Source organism: Natrix helvetica (genome assembly GCF_964273705.1).
Source record: "Natrix helvetica genome assembly, chromosome: 4".
Classification (NCBI taxonomy): Eukaryota; Metazoa; Chordata; class Lepidosauria; order Squamata; family Natricidae; genus Natrix; species Natrix helvetica.
In genome coordinates, this window is record NC_138550.1 from 38,440,310 (window position 1) to 38,462,469 (window position 22,160).

At 38.5% G+C, this 22,160-nt stretch overlaps 1 protein-coding gene across 1 annotated transcript in view; it reads right to left on the minus strand.

Moving 5' to 3' along the window:
* The window catches only part of PROS1 (protein S), a 38,842-nt gene that overhangs the window by 8,418 nt on the left and 8,264 nt on the right, over window positions 1-22,160 (minus strand). The window contains exons 3-11 of the mRNA XM_081951460.1: window positions 20,689-20,713; window positions 18,645-18,731; window positions 16,393-16,515; window positions 16,145-16,276; window positions 14,879-15,004; window positions 13,137-13,258; window positions 11,473-11,591; window positions 3,745-3,934; window positions 1,534-1,701 (exon numbers count right to left, since the gene is read on the minus strand). Of these exons, the coding sequence (XP_081807586.1) occupies window positions 1,534-1,701; window positions 3,745-3,934; window positions 11,473-11,591; window positions 13,137-13,258; window positions 14,879-15,004; window positions 16,145-16,276; window positions 16,393-16,515; window positions 18,645-18,731; window positions 20,689-20,713 (1,092 nt within the window). The remainder of the gene's footprint in view (window positions 1-1,533; window positions 1,702-3,744; window positions 3,935-11,472; window positions 11,592-13,136; window positions 13,259-14,878; window positions 15,005-16,144; window positions 16,277-16,392; window positions 16,516-18,644; window positions 18,732-20,688; window positions 20,714-22,160) is intronic.

The following is a 22,160-nucleotide window of genomic DNA, read 5'->3' on the forward strand; positions in this document are numbered from 1 at the left end:
TTTATTAAATAGTGCCACACTAACACAAAGCAATGTTAAAAAGCTTTGTATATTTCTATATTTCTATCTTCATATAATGAAACCCTAAGTTTTGGTTGTTCTCATGACATCAAATAATGTGACCAACATTGAAATATATTTTGAAGTGTGACTTATTAAGGTGACAACAGCTGTCAGTGTATTCTTAAAGTTATGATGATCTAAAATTACATATAACAATCTCTTTTGCAGATCAGGTTTTATTCTAACCTTTGGGGATATAATCTCAGAAGGGTCACTTATTTTCCTGGTTTAGGATTCCATGAAGCCATATTTCAACATTTTCTATGTATACCATTTGTTCATTGAGGAACAACTGAGTCCCACAAAAATTTGGAATACGAAAATACATGCTTGGACTCCAAGGGAAGGGACATAAAGAATTACTTTCAGTGTAGCACTTGCAAACATAACTGACAGCTGGGATCGAACATTTCTTTTTGCTGAAAGCTAGATGTGATTTCTACATGTCAGGCAAATAGCCAACTAATGATCAGTTAGAATGTATGTGCACAGCACGTTTTCAGTATTTTGTAGAACGTGAAAATGCCCAATTTTTTGTGTCAAAAAATATGAAAATGAATTATATTTAGGTTAAAAATGTTGCAAAGCAGATAGCTCAGTAGATAGCCTTGAATTTTAGGAAGCGTATAGTTTTCTTCTCTGGAATGGCACTTTTCATGGTAGAGTGTCTAAAGAGACATCTTTTTTCCTTTTTTCTAATAACAAACATCCTTATTGTCTTTTTGCAGCTATCTCACTGAATGCTTAAAATTGAAGCTCCTTCTTCTTTACTTCTTTACTTCCAAATTACTGCAGGACAAATGCTACTCTAGCTCATGAAAATGCATCAGTAATTTCAGTATAAGTGCTAGTAAAAAGAAAAAAGAATCCTTTTTGAAGCTATAGCACATAACAGGATACTTCTTCAAATTTTATTCCTTCAGGTTAGATCATTCCGCTCTTATTTATGCATGGAATAATAGACAATACAAGGTTTTTCAAGGTTTTTTTTTCATCATTTGAACTCTGATCCTGCTTGGGGATCAGTTCATTCTATAGGTGCCATTTGAACCTAGGAGGAAAGCGACCCTCAAATAGGTGTGTATATTTAATATATGTGTAGGGATATGTGTGTAAATGTGTGCATTTTACCACATTTATTGCCTTTTCTCAGCATTTTATAGTCCTGGGTTCTCTAGAAGTATTGTGGCCGTGATTTCCTGGATTCTAAGGTAAAACAGTCATGCTATTCAAGAATTCAAGAAATTATAATCAACACTTAGTGAGAACATTAGATTAACACTCTAAAAAAATGTAGGTATAGATTAGTATTAAACTCTTATTCTAAAAATAAATTCATAAACTTGATAATATACAATATACACATAATATGAAAACAATGACAGTTTTAAAAGAAAAAAAAATCCAAACATTAATTGCTATACCTACATTTACTGCAATGATGCCCCAACAAATACTACAAAAAATTACCAATTTAATGATATTCTTCTCCATTCTGCGAGGGAGTCCTGCAATGTACACTTTTGTGTCCAAAAAGCCATTGGAAAGCCTGAAAAGAGGTCTTGGGTTATTGATGTTCATCACGGCTTCTTTCGCTATTTTCACACTGATGCTATGCTCTAGTTCTTCCACAGAGATCTAAGTATTAAAAAAGGTATAAAAAGTGTATAAATGCTGAGAATCTGTTCCAATCCAGCAGCAATGATGTTGTGCAGTAAGATTCTGATTTGGTTGAATGGATTCACATAACTAGGACATTTGCTGTGTGGTGTGGTGGCCTAGAGGTGGAGCTCATGCCTCACAATCAGGAGGCTGTGAATTCAATCCTAAGAGGCTGATATTTCTCTCTCTGGGCATAATGAGAATTTGTCTGCTGAAACAAACTCCATATTGGCGACAGGAAGGGCATCCAGCCAGTAAACACTCAGCTCCATTCAGTTGCCCAGACTCCACCCTGCAAGGGCTTATGGGGTCATTAAAAGAAGATGATGATTTGCTAAAAACAAATTACAGTGGAAACTCCAGTCATGACTTATCCGTTCCAGGACTTCGGTCGCAACCCGATGTGGTCATTACCGAAAGCGAGATTGGCTGTGCATGCGCATACAAAAAAAATGGCATGGCAGGGAAAATTGCCATGGTTCTGTTTGATTGCCACCCGAGGATGTGTTCGCGACCAGAGTCAAACATTTTGTGGATTTTTTGGTTGGCACCCGATTTGATCATGGTCAGAAGCATTTGTGATCTGAGGTTCCACTGTAAGCAGTTTAACATACAATGGCACAATGTACTTTGTGAAACCCTATGGCAGGGGTATCCAAACTTGGGAACTTTAAGACTTGTGGACTTCAACTCCCAGAATTCCCCAGCCAGCCATGCTGGCTGGGGAATTCTGGGAGTGGAAGTCCACAAGTCTTAAAGTTCCCAAGTTTGGACATCCCTGCCCTATGGGCTCTTAGCATCTTTTCATGTATCCATCCAGAACCCACAACACATGCTTTGTTTTAATATACTGATAAATATAACTAGACACTTTGGATTAGTTTAATTTCCTATAGAAGACAAAGATGGGTAGGGTCTTCTAAAGCCAAGGTAGGATCTTCTAAGCAAGCTAAGGATGGTAAAATCTAGGTGGAACTCTGCAAAGTGGAAGGATTATGATTGAGGAAGGTGATAGTTAGCCACCCTAAGATAGAGCTAGACAGTGCTAGCTGATGAAGTTTTATTGTTTTGGCAGACCAGTGATAGTTGATGATCCTGAGGTGCACCAGACAGAGCTATCCTGTTAAAGACATATTAGTTCAATATGTTAGACATATTGTTAGACATATATTAGACATATTAGTTCAATATATTAGTCTGGGGCAAGAAATTAAGCAAAACATTATTTGGAGAGAAAAAAAGTGTTGAAATTGGGGACTGGCATGGAATAATTTGGTACAGAGGGCTCTCTACTTTTACTAGCAAGATACTAAGCCAAAAAGTATTGCAGAATATCTTGATTATATAACTATAATACCCTGTAACCAACTGAATATATTATTATAAGTATAAAGGTTTTTTAAAAAAAAAATCAATCCCCAAACTTTCAATATGCATTTATGTTGACTTTGGGCATAGATAATAATAACTTTCCAATTATTGTCCTCAATAGATGGGTTATTAATTCAGATTTTGAAAAATATGTTAGAGAAGTACATTATGGTATTTAGCTCTTGTATGTAAACTTTGCATCTAGAGAAGAGAATGCAATGTGTCGATTCAGTTTGGCAATTCCACTCTCCTGTTAAGTACTCCAGAATACAGCATATAACATCTTTCTATCCGACAGTGTATTTTCTCTTTTCAAGCAACTGAAACCTTTGCTTCTAAATTTTAAAGTAATTCTAAGACTGAGCAATGAATGTCTCAATAATTTTAAAATTCTGGATTTAAAATCCTAAAGTCCTGACCTATAATTTAAATTATTATAAAAGTCTTGGCCTATGATTTAAAGTATAATAAAACACTATACAATTGTTTCATTTAAACAGAGTGACAGATTATATTACAAGTGTATTACTTTAAAAAAGCTTTATTTCATAAAGCTGTTTTTCTCTGTATGTTTAGATTATTTATATGGCTTTTCAGTTCACAACAGTGACTTTGTTTTCAGGTTCTCATTTGCTGTAAAAGACTTACCATATGCCACAAGCCATCATTAATAGTTTTACCACCACTTGTTACTTTTGTCCCAAGCTCATTTTTAAACTGAATTTCAATCTTTCCTTCACGCAATGCAAGTAGAAACCAGGCAGTACTGTTTATGGTTTCAGCATACAGTATCACACCCTCCTTATCATAAGTCCGGAAGTCAAATTCTGCAGAAAATCTGAATTGAGAAAAGGGCAAGCCTAAAAATTATGCAGTGAGAAGACTGGATACACACTAAGATGTTGTTACACATATGCAGGTATGATATATCTGGACTGAAAAAACTGATTCAAGATAAAACAAGAATTGCTTAATGAACATGAGAATTTTTCATGGTTAATGCATTTGCAAATGACTCAAAAAATAAAAAGTGATCTCAAATAAGGAGGGACCCTGAGAAAGATAGTAAAATAAATACACAGAATCAAAATAATTTATTAGTGTGTATTTAAAAATTGTTATTCAAGTATGAATACATACACAGCACAAATTTAAAAGTATATGATAAAATGAGTGCAAAATTTTAATAATAGTGGAGCTAAAGAAAAATCAGTAAAATTGACGATGCTACAATGTGGTTGAAAATTGGTTAAAAAAAGTTTTACAAAAGATATATGCCGTCCTTGAGCCCAAACTTTCTGTTGCTAAGTGAGATGTTAAGTGAGTTTTGTCCCATTTTATGATCTTTCTTGCCACAGTTGTTAAGTGAATCATTGCCCTTGTTAAATTAGTAACACCGTTGTTAAGTGAATATGGATTCCTCATTGACTTTGCTTGCCAGAAAGTTACAGAATGTGATCATATGAACCCAGGACACTAAAAACCATCATAAATATGAGTCGATTGCCAAGCATTTGAATTTTGATTACATGACCATGAGTATGAAGAACGGTTGTGTGAAAATGATTAGAAGTCACTTTTTTCAATGATATAACTTTGAAAAGTCACTAAATGAACTATTGTAAGTCAAGGACTAACTCCCTTAATTATTTTCAAAACAAATGATAAAACAATAAATATTGGAAATGCTACAACAAAGAAGTAGCATTTTATTGCATGAAATGATTATGGGAAAAGACTCAAAAGTACCAAAAAGAAATGCACCAAAACATCCAGAAAATTTCCTTCCAAAATTGAACTAAAATCACATTTTTTAAATTAGATATGTGTCCAGAAAATATAAATGAGTTATGCTGCCAGCAGCAAGAATCAATTTGACACAAGAATGGAAAAAAGAAATTTGCTGTCAATATATTGGAAAATTAAAATTGGATAATATGTGGCAATAGAAAAATTGAATATATATATATATATATATATATATATATATATATATATATATATATATATATGTATGTATGTATGTATCAGTGGTGGGTTCCTACCGGTTCGCACCGGATCGCGCGAACCGGTTGAAGATCGAACCCGGAAGTAACCGGACCCGGAAGTAACCGGGAACCGGCACCGGTCCTGTCACTTTATCCCCCTTGCCATCCAAACGGAGCTCGCTCACTCCCCCGCCCGTCCGCACTAAGCTAGCTAGCCCAGCTAGCCGCTCATTGATTGGCTGGAGTTCAGCCAATCAGTGAGCGGGCTGGAGGCGACCCGTTTAAAAGCGGGTTGTCCTCCATTTCAAAACTCCCTTCTCTTCGCTGGGAGCTTGCTGCTTCCTTCAGGTAAGCAACTAAGCGCGAGGGGGGGCGGGAGGCTAGCTTCGGTGAGGAAAGGCCTCTAGGCCTTCCCTCGCTGAAGCGCCGGGGTCGCGTGGAACGCGCGGCCGCCGGGAAGCTAGCTTCGCCCGGGAAAGGCCTCTGGGCCTTTCCGGGACGAAGCGCCGGGGTCGCGTGGAACGCGCGGCCGCCGGGAAGCTAGCTTCGCCCGGGAAAGGCCTCTGGGCCTTTCCGGGACGAAGCGCCGGGGTCGCGTGGGACGCGCGGCCGCCGGGAAGCTAGCTTCGCCCGGGAAAGGCCGCTGGGCCTTTCCGGGATGAAGCGCCGGCGTCGCGTGGAACGCGCGGCCGCCGGGAAGCTAGCTTCGCCCGGGAGAGGCCGCTGGGCCTTTCCGGGATGAAGCGCCGGCGTCGCGTGGAACGCGCGGCCGCCGGGAAGCTAGCTTCGCCCGGGAAAGGCCTCTGGGCCTTTCCGGGACGAAGCGCCGGGGTCGCGTGGAACGCGCGGCCGCCGGGAAGCTAGCTTCGCCCGGGAGAGGCCGCAGGGCCTTTCCGGGACGAAGCGCCGGCGTCGCGTGGGACGCGCGGCCGCCGGGAAGCTAGCTTCGCCCGGGAGAGGCCGCTGGGCCTTTCCGGGATGAAGCGCCGGCGTCGCGTGGAATGCGCGGCCGCCGGGAAGCTAGCTTCGCCCGGGAGAGGCCGCTGGGCCTTTCCGGGATGAAGCGCCGGCGTCGCGTGGAACGCGCGGCCGCCGGGAAGCTAGCTTCGCCCGGGAGAGGCCGCTGGGCCTTTCCGGGACGAAGCGCCGGCGTCGCGTGGAACGCGCGGCCGCCGGGAAGCTAGCTTCGCCCGGGAGAGGCCGCTGGGCCTTTCCGGGACGAAGCGCCGGCGTCGCGTGGGACGCGCGGCCGCCGGGAAGCTAGCTTCGCCCGGGAGAGGCCGCTGGGCCTTTCCGGGACGAAGCGCCGGCGTCGCGTGGCCGCCGGGAAGCTAGCTCCGCCCAGGAGAGGCCCCTGGGCCTTTCCGGGACAAAGCACCAGGCTGGCGTGGGCGGCAAGCCTCCGCGAGGCTAGGCCAAAAGCCCCCCACCCTCCCCTCTCCAGCCTTGCCTGGCTGGCTAAGCCCTAAGAGTCTTAAACAGTCTTACCTGTCCTCCTGCCTCTCTGCCTGTCTGCTGCCTGTTGCATCGGAGAGCTGCTGATTCTGCCTGCTGGTAAGTAACCTGGTTTTTTTTCTTTTATTTTTTTAATGTATTTTAAAATAATATTTTATTTATTGTGCATAGAATTTTTTAAAATATTTTTACTTAAAAGTATTGAGTGTAGAATATTTTAAAATGGTTTACTTCAATTTATTGTGTATGGATTCTTTTTTAAAATTGTCTCAGACTATTTTAAAAAAGATTCTATCCAAAATAAATTAAAATAAACCATTTTAAAATATTCTATACTCAATACTTTAAAGTGTATTGTGTATAGAATTGTTTTAAATTGTTTTATTGTAATTTATTGTGTATTGAATGTTTTTAATGGTTTCATTTTAAATTATTGTGTGTGGAGTAGTTTGAAATGGTACAGTATAAATTATTGCTGGTGGAATAATGGTTACAGTTGGTACAATACCTTAAAATAGTTATAGTATAAATTATTGCTGGTGGAATACTTAACAATGGTTTTTAAGGATTTTTTTTATTTATAGAATATCTTTTTTAAATTATTGTTTGGGAATTTTTATGTTTTAATTGTTTATAAAATATATTTACTACAAGAAATATTATTCCTTTTTGCAAATGTTTTCTTTGTGGTGCAATATGTTGCTTAAAAGTGTTCAGACCAGGTTTATATATCTCAAAGTGGGTGCTTTTCTATGGGCAGGCCAGGTTGGTGCAAGGCAGCTTTGCCAGATTTTGTGTGTTTCTATGTGATACCTGGTTGTTTAGGTAATTGTGAGGTGGTTGCTGGTTCTGTGAGCTTCCTGGCACTGTCCTTTATAATTTCCCACAATGCCTTGATGGTTTTTATTCCAGTGGCTTTGTCTTTCCTGTCCTTAGGGTTAGGGGGAAAAAAAACACTGGTTTCATTTGCAGTCTTTGGGGGGGGGGGACAAAAAGGAGAAAGAGGGAGGAGGTGGGGGAAAGTGGGATCCTTGCTGCTTTCTGAGCTTGGTGGTTTTTTTTACAGACATTTCACTACCAAACTAGGTAACATCATCAATGCTAGATGGGGTTGTGGGGAAAGGAGGAGGAGGAGAAGTCGAAGGACAAAAAGGAAAAAGATAAGGAGGGAGAGGACTGTGGGGTCCTTTGGTGTTCTCTGAACCTGGTGGTTTTTAATTATTTTTAGGGAATTTTTATTTATTTATTGTTTATAGAATGTTTATTACAAGAAATGTTATTCCTTTTTGCAAATGTTTTATTTGTGATGCAATATGTTGCTTTTAAGTGTACAGGTTGGTGTATGGTATGTGTCTCAAGGTGGCTTCTTTTCTATGGGCAGGCCAGGTTGGTGCAAGGCAGCTTTGCCAGATTTTGTGTGTTTCTGTGTGATACCTGGTTGTTTAGGTAATTGTGAGGTGGTTGCTGGTTCTGTGAGCTTCCTGGCACTGTCCTTTATAATTTCCCACAATGCCTTGATGGTTTTTATTCCTGTGGCTTTGTCTTTCCTGTTCTTAGGGTTAGGGAAAAAAACTGGTTTCATCTGCAGTCTTTTGGGGGGGAATTGTTTTTTTTGTGTGTGTGTGTGTGTGTTTTCCTGGCACTGTCATAGTTTGTGTTTGTGGGTATGTAATGTCCTGCAGTTATCTACACATTAATAATGATCAAGTACTAATAATATTTCCTTATACATTTTAATGACCTTTCCTTTCATAATTGGTGTTTTCTTTCATACTTTTAGATTTCTAATTGCTGTTTCTGTTAGTTAGCAATTGATAAAACAAATTCCACGTGAAAAAGTATTCAAAGCCTTCTTGGTTTTAATTGTCAATTTATTCATTCTTGCACATTCTAATATTTATTCATTTTCATATCTTTGTTTTTTCCACTGTTGTGCAAACACAATTCCAACAGCTGTTAACATGTGTAAAATTAAATATGTATTTATTCCCTTCTGTAAGTAGCTCTTTTATTGTTTTGTGTACTTATTTTAATCTTATTTAAGTAGTAAGTGCACAAAATAATAAATTTCCTTTTTTATATTTTCTTTTTGTAGATCATTCATTGGGGCAAAAAATTCAGTGACATTGTCTTGGCCACTCCCATCCGGTCACATGGCTGGCAAGCCACTCCCACAAAGGAGGCCACACCCACAGAGTAGGTTCCAAAAAATTTTGAAACCCACCACTGGTATGTATGTATGTATGTATGTATGTATGTATGTATGTATGATATGTGTGTGTGTGTGTGTGTGTGTGTGTGTGTGTGTGTATGTATGTATGTATGTATATGTATTTGTGTTACAACCCCTGGTATGCCCAAATATGGGAGGGAGCTTCCCCTTTCTGTCCTTCGGCTCAGTGACTAATACATCTGCCTAATATGTAATACAGCCCAGGTTCTAATCCCAGTAAGGGTATGGCTAGCTGATGAGAGCTAAATAGCTTGAAATAGATCTATACTAGTCTCCCTTTATTTATTTATCAGCACAAATACAACACACACAAACACACACATATACACACATACATACATATATACATACACACACACACATTTTATATATGTATGTAGGTGTTATATCTATCATCTATCTATCTATCATCTATCTATCTATCTATCATCTATCTATCTATCATCTATCTATCTATCTATCTATCTATCTATCTATCTATCTATCTATCTATCATCTATCTATCATCTATCATCTATATGTTTTATATATGTATGTACCATATGTGTTATATCTATAGCCTATACCTATACCTATACATTTGTTAGGGCACGTGAGGCGTTGCCCTGTCAGCTCCATTGTGCATGCGTGTGCCGGCCAGCTGACTGGCCTTCTTTTGAGGCCGTTTTTCCCTCCAGAAATAGGCATGAAAAGCATCGAGAAATTTAATTTAGCTCTGTCTGTAGGCAAGGAGGAAGGCCTTTACTTTCACCAGCACTGAGCAGCGGCATCACATCATTTGCTTCGTAAAGAGGGTTACTGCTGTGCAGAAATAGCCAACAGAGTGAAATGCCATCACACCACAGTGAGCAGAGTGGTTGAAAAATACCAAATAACTGGTTCAGTTGATGACAGGCTCTGCTCTGTAAGACCAAGAAAGTTGACAAAATGGCAAGATCGGGCTTTGTAATGAATTTCGATGGTTGACAGGAAGCTCACCTCACCTCAGATTACAAGAATTTGGGGTGAAAAATGTGATGTAAAAGTGTGCACAAGCACAGTGCGTCGCAGACTGCTTGCCAGAGGGCTCAAAGGCTGCAGGGCTCAAAGTAAACCTTTGCTCACAGAAGGTCACTGCTCTCGTTGACGTGCGTGGGCCAAGAAGTATGCCAAGTGGACCCATGACCAGTGGCCAAGGTCATCTTCATTGACGAGAGCAATTTCTACTTGACTGGGAATCAGTGCAATAAGTATGTTAGAAGATTTCCAGCTGAAGAATTTAGGCCGTACTGCCTGAATCTGTGAAGCGTCCATTGCACGTGGTCATCTGGGGCTGTATTGCTGGTTCTGGTATTGGTCGGATACAAATTGTGCAAGGAATCATGAATTCCAAGCAGTATGTTGAAGTCCTGTAAAAGACCATGCTTCCTTCAGCTCAGCAACTTGTAGGGAAGGACTTTTACTTCCAGCATGACAATGCTCCTTGTCATCGAGCCAAGTCCATCCAGCATTGGATGAAGAAGCATGGTGTTCCACTCCTGGATTGGCCAGCTCAGAGCCCGGATTTGAACCCAATTGAGAATTTGTGGGCCAAGATTGGTTACAAAAGAAGCAAGAAGCATCAAGACCAAGCAGGAGCTGATTGAATCCATTATTGCAGCCTGGCACCACACTGTCACCAAAGATCACATGGAAAGGCTTATACAGTCTATGCCAAAGCAATGTTGTTTGGTGATAAGCAATAAGGGCTGGCCAACTTCATATTAGTAACCATGTTTGGTTACCTAAATGGTCCTTTTCAGGGCCACAAACAATAAACAATAAAAATGTTAACAAAACACTAGCATTGGCCTTAGTAATTGCAACACGTATGCCACTGGGTGTGCATCAGTTAGTCTGTTTTCAGAGTCATTGTAAGCATGCATTGTGTGTATGTGTGTGCATGTGTATATATATTCACTTCAAGAAGTGATGCAGTTGCTCAGTGGCTAAGACACTGAGCTTGTCGATCAGAAAGCTCGGCAGTTCGGTGGTTTGAATCCCTAGTGCTGTGTAATGGATTGAGCTCCAATTACTTGTCCCAGCTTCTGCCAACCTAGCAGTTTGAAAGCATGTAAAAATGCAAGTAGAAAAATAGGAACCACCTTCGGTGGGAAGGTAACAGCGTTCTGTGTGCTTTTGGCATTTACCACATGACCACGGAGACATCTTCGGACAGCGCTGGTCTTCGGCTTTGAAACAGAGGTGAGCAGTGCCCCTTAGAGTCGGGAACAACTAGCACATATGTGCGAGGGGGAATCTTTACCTTTTATTCACTGCAAAAATCTAACCACAAAATATGGTTTTTGAAGTAAAAGATAAAGTGTTAAAAATAAACTAATTCAGAAAGAAGTCAATAATAATGAAAGATGTTCAAAACAAAGTGTGAAAATATTTAAGCAGCATTATTGGTTTTGGGAAAAAAAATGAAAGGAGTTGGGGAAGAAGGAAGCTACTGCCAGCTTTGTTTTATTTCATCTATTTTATGTGCATATGTATGCCTTTCTCTTTTCTTTGGTTTTGCTCTTTTTATTGTTTTCTTTATCTACCAGAAACAATGTTACACAATAAAATACAATTAACTGGCATTGATAAAACTGCCTACACCTTGTTATATGCTCATCACAATAGCCGTAAGCAATAGAACTGCATTTATTTGCATGCTTACTCATATCTACTCACCTTGTAACTTCTGGCAATCTAAACCTCAAATACAAAACAGGGATTCCAATGAATTGTTCTGCCAGATAAAGCAATTCGTAATTTCTTTCCAGGTTCAAAGGAAGACAATCTGGTATAGTCTAGAAATAACAGGCAAAAGAAATATTAGGTCATGATTCTTCCAAACTCTTCTTCTCCAAATCTACCTGCCATTGTTGAGGCCTATTAGTATGCAATATATTCGTATAGTTAAGATTTTCATTGTTTTCAAAAGTAAATTGCAACCTTAAGAGGTGAAACACAAAACAGGATAAGAAAAGAAGATTTAACCATATACTGTCAATTATAATAACAATCCATATAATATCTCCTATTCCTGCTCAATGCAGAGACACTAAAAATCTCATCGATACTACTTTCTAGTATCAGGGCCTTAATCCAAATCAAGCTCCCTTTACACACATTGTTGTTGTTGTTGTTGTTGTTTTAAGCCATCCAATTGTTTATAGAATGAATATTGCTTGTCTAATTTTGACTATAATTTGGACTCGGGCTAAAACCTGACCTTTATAACTATTCAGCATTTTATTATGATTAATGACGTACAATATCTAAACTATATTTTACAACTTCAGTCACAGAAATCTTAAACTTTTATCTGAGCATCTTTAGTCCTCTATTTATAAAATAAGTCATCCAGCTCAATCAATGTGACTTTTGAGTAGTGTACAGCATAAAAACAAACAATAAATCAAAGGGAAACAAAATCTTTCATAATAGTAAGCAATACAATATAAGAATATATGAATACTAACAATAAAAAAAATATGTAGTGAACCATCAGGGATACCCAATCCCTGGGCCAAGGCCTGTTTGCAACCATGCTGTGCATGCATGCACATAGCTCAACTTGCATGAGTGGTGGGCCAGCTGTGTGCTCATGTGCGCATTAGCCAGCTTCTTGTGTCATCCTGTTCCCCTCTCCCCCCATTCCACCGGGCTGTCAAGCCTCAGACCTTGGCGACCATTTAAGTACATAACAAAACAATCACAGGGGATTCCTAAGTACCCCCTAATGCTTTGGGAATTAAAGGCCAAGTATTAAGGGCTTTTCTGAAGGCAAGAAGAGTTGGGGTGTATTAAATAGTGGGAAGACAGTACCTTTCAGAGGTAATCAGAGAAATGCATTCATAGATGGAACCTTCTGGGAACATGTGGGGTGGGCAGATATTCTTGACAGAAGACAATCTTTTAACTAACCTGTTCCTATGTCATGTAGAGTTTTCAAGTAATAAGAACATATATTTTATTAATATATAAGAACTGCGTTTCGAGGCCACCTTTAGCCAAGAAATCTGTCCAATTGACTTTTCTCAACCCCCAACTTACTTTACAAAACTGCTCTTGTGTTGATATAATTAGATCAACATATATAATTAGATCAATATAATTGCTGTTGTATTGATATATTAGGATATATAATTAGAGGCTGCTGCTTTGAAATTTTAGAGGAAAAGAAGAATATAAATCTAAGTAATAAAAAATAAATTGCTTTGAATACAGAGAGAGAGAAAGTTATGAATAGATCAGTAAATCAAATTGCAGAGTGCAGAAATGGATGGTAAAAGATGTTTAGCTGTCTCCTGGTATCAAGAAAAATAAAAATAATTACAATTGTATTTCACCTCACAAGTTGTCATATCCTTGGAAAGCTTGAAACCTTTCTTGCCATCACAATAGCATGTGAAGCTTCCTGGAGAATTGACACAGATTTGGGAACAAGTGTTTTCAGCACATTCATCAATATCTGCAGAGAAATGGACAAAATGAATCAACTGGCAGAACCCTTGAGAATCATGCATAAATAATATGAAATTGAAGAATTGAAAGAATAGCACAAATGCATATTTAGGTGGCACCTAAGAATTCATGACTTATAAAAAATGGATGCAAGTACTCCTCTGCTGCTTTAAAATAATCAGCTACCGGTTAGACCAATTTGATGTCATAAATATCAGGTTTTCAATTTTAGGCCACAAATAACAACAACAAAGGCTTCCTGGATGTTTGGTAGGATGCCATTACTATCCATTTATCTTGGCAAGGCCTCTTGTACTACATTTTCATGATTTTTGAAAAATGCAATTGTAACGTCTCGAAAACTTATTTTCATTGTATGCAAAATATCCTTTACTGATAGACTGCTTTAGAAAAGACTGCTGTTTCTAAATTCCAATAGCTTAAGCTTTTTTTTCAAGTTTCACTCATTAAATAAGCAACTAGAAAATTATTAGTAAATGAATATTGTGGAAAAGGCTAACTGAATGAATAAAAACAGTCATTGAACTGAGGTATTCTTGCTAAAGAAATTGTTGAGTATAGAGAAATAATAATAATAATAAATATGTATCGTTCAATAATACTCAAAGTTTTATATGCTATTACTGCATATTACATATTAAATCAATAACATCTTAAATATAGTATTTGGAATTACAGTATACATTGCTTATATTCATTTTCTATAGCAAAAACCAGTTCAATTCAACTGTATCATAAATGTGTACATCTGTGTGCAAATTGTGAATACTTGAGAAGCCTTGGGAAGCAATTTTCCAGAAAGAAAATGTGAGCTGACCAAAATTATCTTGATAAAGCAAATTGAGTTCTCTATTGTATTGGCCAAGAATTTGGAGACATATGGCAATGTGAAATGCAGCATTAAAACTTTTTTTAAAAAATCTTATTTATATATCAAATTTATGTGCTGCCAATCTCATAGTTCAGACAAATCTGAGCAGCTTGAATCAAGATAAAACAATTGTTCTAGGCTTTTAAATATAAAAATGGGTTAAAATTAAAACTACAATAATAAAACAAGCTAAAACAAGGGTTTGGAAGAGTGAGGCAAGGTGCCTTTTCTCTTAGTATACCAACTACCTCCAACCAGCAGCAGTTTCTTCAGGACCCAGCCAGAATAGCTAGGTTTTAAGGCTTTTTCTGAAGGCTGAACGCCCGTTATACAAAGTTCTCTTTTGACCTTTCTCAGGTTGGAGAATCCTGGTACCATAAAGAATTAGGAACAAAGGTGTACAGAGTAATCTTGGAAAAAGTAATTTAATGAATTTTCCGTCTCAGAATTTTATCATTTCCTAACATTGATAGACTAAAGCACAGCTGGATTACATGCTTTATGGTCTATATGTTTGCTGTATGTGCGATTTTAACATTTGCATTTTAGATATAAATAACGCATTTACGTTCTATACAAACCTAGACACGGCATATTTATATAACATATATTTTGCAACATGGAATTTACATGAAATCAAAATGGCAATTATCTCTATAGAAAATTATAGTAAATTCTCTACAAAAGACAAATTAGTATTTTGTTTAGGAATCTACTGAAAATAAATATATATACCTTCACATTTCTTTGTAGTTGAATTGTAGAAGAAACCAGTTTCACATTCACATATATACTTCCCAGGTGTATTTTTGCACTGTGCTGTCCCACAAATGTTTTGATACAATGTGCATTCATTCCTGTCTATACATATAAAGTGTGCATTAATTTCCCCGAAAACAGAATTGTTACTTTTCTATTCCGTTGCAATTTTATACAATGGAATAAAGGTGGAAAAATTTGTTAAATGTTAACTAACCATGAGAAATTATGAACAATATAAACATATAAAACACAAACAATGCAAAAGTTAATAGAATGTGGACATTTTACTAATTGTAAGGATTTGATTCTCAAATGTTCATTAAATTGTTAAGGATGGTTATCTCATTTTCCACATTATTGCTAGTTTAATTTTTCATGAATTGTCTAAGGTTTCTTTCATGTTCTCATTCTAAGTTAGGCTTTCTGAAATTCTATTAATATTATCTAGCATGGACCATAGAGTAATAAATTGCATAATCCAACATGTATAGAAAGGATTATATTTAGGCAGGGGTTTGTTTTGGAAGTATATACACTCTCCACTTGTTAATTAAATGTAATTATCCTTATCCATAGCCCAACATGGGATGAAGGCACTCATATTGCATTTTGGGGTCTTGCGCGGCACCCCGTGCTGCATTTTGGCTTTCAAGTTGGTGCAGGAGGCCTTCGAGGCCCAAAAGGGGATGCAGGGGCGCCTCCCCCGTGCCCCATTTTGGGCCTCGAAAGCCTCCTGCACTAACCTAGAAGCCAAAAATGGGCAAGGAGAGGGTGAGGGGTGTCTGCACAAGGGGTGGGGGAGCATGGGTGGGGTGCCACGTGTGCATGCGTGGGGGTAAGAGCCCATGGGTGGATTGCACACACATTGCATTATGGGTGTGGGTGCACACATGTGCTGTTGCGCACGCACTTTCTGCACATGATGACAAAAATGTTAGCCATCACTGTGATAGGGCATTGAGGACATTCTAAATATAAGATTGACAGGCTGGTACAAATCTTGTCTGAAAGCTGGAATGCTGCTGTTGACAACCTTATGCAAAATGACTGCAGTTTCCCTCGATATGCAACAGTTTCCCATGTTCCCATTTAACGTCCAGAACAGGTGCATTGAAATCTGCTTGTATAGCCATGGACATTATGATTGATATAATTTAGCCTTTTAGTCTTATTTCATAATATAAACTGAGCTTTTGTTTCCAGTGTGTTGTCATTTGTACTTTCTGAGTTTTTCCTTACCACTGCAGCCCATTTTATTTGGCTCTAGATAATAACCATCTTCACAGTAACAGCGGTAGCTTCCAAGAAAATTAACACAAATTTGACCACATCCTCCATTTTTCTTTATAGGGTCATCACATTCATTTATATCTGGTGGGAGAGAGAAAACAACCTATTATCATATGCTGAACTGACACATGAATATTCAACATGAAAATATATGATGAAAAGATATACCCTGTTATCAGTTAGTTTAGTGACCATACCTTCTTCACATTTCCCTCCTTGCCATCCAGGTTTACAAATGCAAGTGAAAGTGGCTTGTCCATCTCTGCATTCTTCATAACCCTCCATATTGCATGGCAAAGGAGTACACTGGTCTGGTATTACTGCAGGAAGATTACAGAATCAGAAAAGTGCTAATATTATAACCAGCTCTCTTTTAATTCTGTTTCTTCATTTTCATCCTAAAAAAGAAATGACTTCAATGACTGAAGATATCCTACAGATGCTGGACCTTTCAGCTTGTTCTCAGATGCAATGCAGAACAAACTTCTGATCTCTTTGTAAGTGAATGCTACCCATTTATTGAATTTATTTATAAATTTTCCTATGTAATTACAAAAGTATCACAATTTATAAAATTAACATTTTAAAATCTCATAAAATATTATATTGACAGTAAAAAAAAAGTTACCAAAAATAATCTGTTCTTATTTTCCATGTAAACTCAATTAATCAAAAAGTTTGGCAGAAACAGTTTCTTTCTTCCTTTTTTCCCCTAGGTAGCTAGTTTTGGCAGCAAATTTGTTTAAAACTCTGCATGGAGAAAGTCACAGAGACAAAATTGCTACCACTAAGAAAGCTCTGTTATTTGTCCTTGATGTCTCCATTTAAATCGATTATAGTATCACCAGAAGAGCCCCCTCAACAGGATTATATAAGCATAGTAATCCCTTTGTGTCATAAATCATTTAGGATTTTATATATCAATCTAGCAATTTGAACTAGGCATTGTAACACTTAAGGTAGCCTGTGAATGTTTAAAGCCAAATGTTGTATCAGGATATTAAAAATTCTAACCATGTGAAAATCCTAAACTCTTATCAAAGAAAGTCCCTTTCAAAGTACTATTACAACAAATGAACTGAAAGAACACTAGAACATGCCTTATATCTATGTTTTCAAACAGGGCAACTTTGAGGTAAGTGAACTTGCTGGCTTGCTAGGGATTTCTGGGATTGTAGTCCCCACATCTTAAGTTGCCAAGTTTGAACAAAACACTGTATTGTATGAATAGGTATTTGCCCAAGGCTGGTCTTAGTGAGTGAACCAGCTGAAAATGAAATAAAAAGTCCATGCTACTTTAGGCTAATAGATCCTGTGTGACAAAGCTGACTGAAAGAGAATTCTCAGACATCCTTCTTCCTAGAGAAGTCATTGACTCACAATGTATTTGTAGATTATGCCAAAAATAAAGAAACCACATTTTGGCTCAGTAAACTCAGTCTGTGTTAACTGGCAGCACTGAGACATACCTACTGTACTTGTCAGGTGCTCTGCTGAGGCTACAAGCAAATTTTTTTCATTACATGTGTAAGCTAGGGGTGCCTTTGTGATCAATTGCTAATTTGTGTTTGTTTTGCTTTTCCTGTTGTCCCAATAGCTTGTGCTATGACACAAACACAATTGAGGGAGGGAAATGAACATCAGAGAATTAATTGTCACTAGAGACTATTTAGCAAGATAACATGCTCAGGCATGCTTATCACTGATTCCATCCCCAGAGTCTCTAATGACAATACAGAACACATCAAGGAAGAATGAATAAGAACACAATTTAATTTGAGATTGCACAAACTTTAGTGCAGCAGTCCAGTCCTCAGGTAAGACAATTAAAAATGATTCCCTCTAGGCCTTTCTGTTCTCGTGGATAAAAGACAAAAAAAGTTACTGAAGAATAAAAATATAAACTGTACTTTGGAGCTTTTCAATTTCCTTATGTAACCTGAAGGAGAACCAGACTATAATTTCATCATTACATACAAGAAGAAACCCTTTACGAGAAGAAAAGTCAAAAGGAAAAGAACTTCACTCAAGCTGTTCCCCACCAATTTCTTTCATAGACTTTTCATTCATTTGTTTATTAAAATAAATATTAAACTAAATATTTCCCGCTGTTGCATTAAAGAAACTAGGTAAATGTATTGATGCAATCAATTGCGTTACTAATTGCAATTATTTTACATAATAATTTCCATCTTAGTTCAGAAAGTATAAAATCAGTGGTGAGATTTACTTACCTTTGCTACTGGTTCGCAAATGTGAGCGTGCGTGCTCGCTTCGCTCACACGTGCCACCTTCTATGCATGTGCACCACCTTCTGTGCATGCGCAAAAGGTCGTGCATTACATTGGGCGATTGGGAGGAGCCTCCTGCAGCAGCCACTACCAGTTCGCCCGAACCGGAGAGGACTGGCTGAATACCAGCTCTGTCAAAAATGCGTAAGAAATCATACCTGTTACACAGGACCGCAGATCAGTTGGAGAATCTGGAGTCAGTGATGGCATTCTGGAAATTCCAGTTCTGAATGAAGCCAGGCAGTCTGTGAAAGCATCAATCATCTGCAATTTATTGACCTGCAATAGCCACTAAAAACAACATTACATGGTGCAGGGTTTCCTTCTTCTCTCTGAAGTTACGGAAAGGTGCATTTTTAAATGTATTATTTAAATGAATGAAGGAGTTTTATTAGTTTTTTTCCTTTTCCTTACAGTGAACAGTTTGATCCAAGATTTAATGGGTATGAAATTTACTGTGCTATTATACAAATCAGTCAGTTTTCTGACAGTTTCTGACAAAAGTAGGGAATTGAAAAAAAAATGATAACAAAACCCAAGAGTTCAAGGAGTTTCTCATAGTATGAAAAAATTGAGTTTTTTTTTTATTTGGCAAGTATTTACACAATGTTATATCTTCTAGTTTTATTATGAATGCTGATTTTGATTTCACATGTTGAAAAGCAAATAACCTGAAGCAGATCTGGCTGTTACCAGAACAAGGGATACATGCAAGAGAGGATCACTTCTAACCTTCTACTTCAGTCAGACACAAAAAAGGAACAAAAAATATAAATTGATTTATATGATTTAGCAATTTATCAGAATAAATATAACTTGCATTTTATATATGGAAGTAACTATTTTTTTTTCATTGTGGCTTCTTAGCTTCATTATAATAAATTAGAAGATTTTAAATTATATGCCTGTTCATTTGTTCTATACCCCTTGTTGTCATAATCCTGATACTTCACACTCTGTATATGCTAATGTCTCCACTAATAATTAACCCATCTCTGCAAAAACAACAGATTGAGAGAAGGAACAAGAAACCAAAATTGCAGTTACGTTTACTTAGGGGTGTACCTAGAAAATTTAATTCTTTGTGGAAATAAAATCATACAAATAAGCCTATTTTGACTGTCATTTGTATTATTTAGAGATAAGATTTATTTAGTATTGTAAAAGTAAAAATAATCACGAGTCATGGAACAGCATCACTTCTACTAGGCCAGTGAAGGCGAACCTATGGCACGCGTGCCACAAGTGGCATGCGGAGCCATTTGTCAGGGCACACGAGGCGCTGCCCTGTCAGCTGGCCAGCACGCATGCGCGCGCTGACCAGCTAAGTTCACCTTTTTAAAAGCTATTTTTCGCCTTCCCCAGGCTCCAGAGGCTTTATATGAGCCGGGGCAGGGCAAAGAGAGCCTCCCCCGCCCCCCCCCCAGAGGCTTCAGTCCGGTTTGCTCGGAGGGTGGTTTTAAGCGCTCTGAAGGCGTCGGGGAAGCCTCCGGACGGTCCCTGAAGCCTTTGGAACGCTTAAAACCACCCTCAGAGGAACCTGGAAGTCACTTCCGGTTTGCTCGGAGGGTGGTTTTAAGCATTCCAAAGGCTTCAGGGAAGCCTCCGGGCGGTCCCTGAAGCCTCCGGAGGGCCTCTGGAGCCTGGGGAGGGCGAAAAAAGCATGTAAAAATGGGGGGGTTGTGCGTTGTGCGTGCATGCACACTGGGGGGGTCACGTGTTGCATTATGGGTGTGGCACGCCTGCACATGACCCCTCTGCGTTCCCCCCACTTGTGGCACGCGAGCCAAAAAAGGTTAGCCATCGCTGTACTAGGCCCTTGTATGCCCATTTCATCTCAGAAATTTACTAGGCTCCATGTTCTGTCACTTTTTCAGGCCCTGCATAATAATTTCCGCTCTCCCTTTGTTGTGAGGTCTTATTTTAGTGTGATAGTGTAATTTATTATTAAATTGCTAAGCTACTGTCACTGGTTCATACTGAAGAAATATGTGCCTGTATTAAAATAGTAGAGACAAAGAATAGTCTTGATCACATAAAATCTGGTCTAAGTGAACATAAAAATAAAACTGTTCAAGGATACATCTGTGATGCACTCTATGTAACAAAGAAAGCTTTGTTACATAACAAAGCAATTTTTGGTTGTGGCAAAAACCGCTACCATTTAAACAGTAATATACATTTAAAAAATAGTAAACTTACCTAAATACCTGGGATAGAAATAATCCTGTTTTTTTAAAAAGAGAAATGAATTAGAATGTATAGTAATTGATAATTAATCAAAGCACAAATGGTTTGTTTAAAATAATGTTTAATTGTTTAAAATAAAACAATGACGATTAACAGCTAGACTATAAGGTTATAAAACATAGTTTTCTATATTTTATGTTATTAAATTATATTATGTTTAATCTCTGCTTTTTAATTTAAATAAATGGATGTAGGAAACTATTATTTTGAAAACGTATCCACTAAAAGCAATATTCAGATATTTCACTGTTATAACATGTTCACTGGAACCCATTTTATTGCAATGCCATAGAACGTAAGGATGGTCTGGTTTGAAAGAACCAGAACATCTCTGCAGAAAATTGCCCAAGGGCATTCTAGGCTCACAACAGTCCAGACAGAAGATGTGTCCAGTGTACCCTCAGCAAATCCCAACCATTAACCACCGTAGTACCAACCATTAACCACCGTAGTACGTCTAAATACCATTATAGGCCCTAGGCAAAGCAGTGTACTGGGGCCTTTTTGACAAGTACCCACAGGAATAAAAATGTAACTGATTGATGAAATTAAACATATATTTATTTTATTGGCACTTCCAACAAAATCAGTGTTGAAACATTAAAAACATGCTGTGCAGCAACAACTAATCAACATGATAAACATTTGAACAGTACACGAGGCTTGAAAAACATAATAATACTCAGTAAGCCATACAGTTGCTGTACTTATATGATACAAGGTGCATTGAAGAGTTAACATCAGTGGTGGGCTTCTGGGGGTTCGGGAAAACCTCTAGCTAAGATTCTGTGAGGTTTGGAGAAACCCCAAATCCCACTCCTAGCTGGCCCCTCCCACCCCTCCCCTCCCAGGACTCCCCACGTGGCCCGTTTTGGATGCAGGTAAGTGCAGGATGCGTGCACAGGGTCAGGAGAGGGTGCAAAACAGGTCTACCAAAAGTTCGGGAAGGCCAGAAACAGGCCTGTTTCCAGACTCCAGAAGGCCTCCAGAGTCCGGGGAGCCCGTTTTCACCCTCCCAGAGACTCGAGGAAAGCTTCTGGAGCCCGGGGAGGTCAAAAACGCTCCCCCCACAGTGGTGCATGAGGTTGACTAGGCCGCACCCACCTAGCAAATGGGCGGAGAACCCCTTGCTAAAATTTTTGAAACCCTGGTTAACATACACAGATTAGTATGGGCCACTTATGCTCATGGGGTCCACGAGCAAGTGTCCATTAGCCCATGCATTAATGCAGCCCTGCCCTAGCAACCACAGTGAAGCATCCCAGATCTGATCCATAGCAAACAATGTGTAGGAAGAAGAGGAAAACTGCTAATTTCAAATTGAAAAAAAAAACGAAATACAACTTTTGATTGCTTGAACAATAGTGACCCCAATATCACAAAGACAAATGGTAAAAAATGGTTACCAAGGCATGTGTGTGTCA